We start from the raw sequence: 2177 nt of genomic DNA on the forward strand, positions 1-2177 counted from the left end.
CGCAGGCGCAGCGATCCTGGCGCCGCGGCTCCTGCGCAGGCGCAGCCCTGGTGTCCTGGTTTGGGCTGGGATAGTTAATTTTCTTCATAGTATCTGGCATAGGTCTGGGTGTTGCATTTTGTACCAGAATGTTGGTAACAAAGCGATGTTTTTAATTCCTGCCAAGTAGTGCTCAGACTACTCAAGGCCTTTTTGAGCTTCTCCTGCTCGGCCAGGGGCATAACAAGCTGGGAGTACAGCACAGCTAGTACAGCTAACCCAAACTGACCAAAGGGCTATTCCAGACCCTAGAACGTCATGCTCGGGGGGGTTAGTCAGTTGAGGGTGGGGAGAATCATCGCAGCTCGCGTGATCGGGGAGTGATCACAGCTCGGGACGGGCTGGGCATCGGTCGGCGGGTGGCGAGCAATGGCATTGTGCATCAATCATTTTGTATATTCTGTAACTATTCTCATTATTACTATTATTTTCTCTTCGTAAATTGTCTTTATCTCAGCCCACAGCTCTAACCTTGTTTTTCTTCCGCATTCTCTCCCCCAGCCCACTGAGGGAGGGGGGAGTGAGCGAGCGGCTGCGTGGTGCCGAGTTGCCAGCTGGGTTAAACTGTGACACCCAGCGCTGCAGCTCTGGCGCAGGCACAGACCCAGCCCTGGCGCCGCAGCTCCTGCGCAGGCGCAGAGACAGACACAGACACGAGCGGGAGGGTGCACTCCTTTATTGGGAGGGTGGGGCTCACACAGAGGTGCCTTCAGCAGGCTGGTCAGGCTGCGCCTCCTTCTTGCTGTCCTCTGGCTTCATGGCAGGGAAGAGAAGCACCTCCTGCGTATAAAGGACAGCGTCAGTGGGCACCAGGGCTGCCCCCCGAGGGGGGTAGGGGGGCAAGTTGGCGAGAGGGGCCCTGGGCCCGGCTTCCCAGTGCTCTCGATCATGCAGTGGCAGCACCCGGCGCACACCCTGCACTGCGGCCGCAGGCTCTGTAGAGCTCTCCAAGCGAGCACAACAAAGCAGAGCTTTTCCAACCGAGGTGGAATTCTTTGTCTTAACGCATCTCCAGCGGCTCCGTGGTCTGCTACTTGTTTGGTGGGGGAGATGGCCTGCTTTGCAGAATGTCATTCCCCGTTCTCCGACAGAGCTAGCGGGAGGCCCTGCCGTTTCTAACACTTGCCTTGATGTTATTAGAATCTGTGAGGAACATGGTGAAGCGATCAATTCCCATGCCCCAGCCAGCTGTAGGAGGGAGGCCGTACTCCAGCGCGGTGCAGAAGTTTTCGTCAATGAACATGGCTTCGTCATCCCCCGCAGCTTTTGCCTAAACGAGGTGAAGGAGATCTGTGATGTTACTCACTCTCATTGCTCATACTCACTTTGAAATTTACTATCGAGCAAGTCCGTTAACATCAGTCTATTTCCCTGGGTCTGGCAATTGTTTAATCCTCTCAGGCGCTGTGAAGCCATTAGAGAGAGTAGGAAGAACAGGAAATCCATTTCTGCAGGCTGCATCATCTGACCTCAATCACGTGTGGGCACGCATGCATTCATGGATGCGTAGGCCTAATTAATAACAAAACCTGTTTGCGTCCCGCCTTTCTGAGGCTCATCTAGAGAAAGCTGGTACTATACATTTGCAGGCCTAACAGTGTCCAGTCTGCAGCTCCATTCTGTAAGCCAATTTAAGATAGTAATATCTCAGTTCAGGAAACGAGTCTGTTTCTTACACACCATTCAAACTCGTTCGGGACACGAGCATTTATTTAAGAACCTGGAAGTATGATGATGTATGACTACATCAATGCTTAACTGGGGAAAAATAACTTTCAACCCGAGCAAGACAGAGGAAACGCTTTGCACATTTGCTTTTTTCCAGATTAGCACCTCAGGTCAGATAGAAGGGAAGATATTCCAAAGCAAAGTCGCACTGCTAAAAAACTAATCGACAGCAGCGTTTGGACTTGTTTACCTTAGAGAGCAAGGCTTCTTTCGAAGGAATTAAGTTTCAATGACAGGCTTCCACTTGAGTGAGAAGCACTCGCTCAAAGTAGTGACAACCCTTTTCAGCAGCAGGGACGAACGACAGGTTTGGAACAGACATAGGAAATACTCTTTGCTTATGTGCCTGTATCGTGGATTCACTACCGGCAAGACACCCATACCTTGGCCTGATCCTCAAAAAGCCGCCG

At 51.9% G+C, this 2177-nt stretch overlaps 1 protein-coding gene across 1 annotated transcript; it reads right to left on the reverse strand.

Annotated features, from left to right (window-relative positions):
• Positions 1-686: 686 nt before the first annotated feature.
• On the reverse strand, positions 687-2168 carry LOC118452300 (lysine--tRNA ligase-like; the record flags this gene model as incomplete). The annotated part of the gene is made up of 3 exons (XM_035894432.1): positions 687-819; positions 1166-1309; positions 2151-2168. Coding segments are annotated over 3 exons (249 nt in total), but the record flags the coding sequence as incomplete, so codon positions are not given.
• Between the last annotated feature and the right edge of the window lie 9 nt (positions 2169-2177).

Source organism: Egretta garzetta, unplaced genomic scaffold (assembly GCF_000687185.1).
Source record: "Egretta garzetta isolate BGI_Z169 unplaced genomic scaffold, ASM68718v1 scaffold590, whole genome shotgun sequence".
In the NCBI taxonomy this organism is placed as follows: Eukaryota; Metazoa; Chordata; class Aves; order Pelecaniformes; family Ardeidae; genus Egretta; species Egretta garzetta.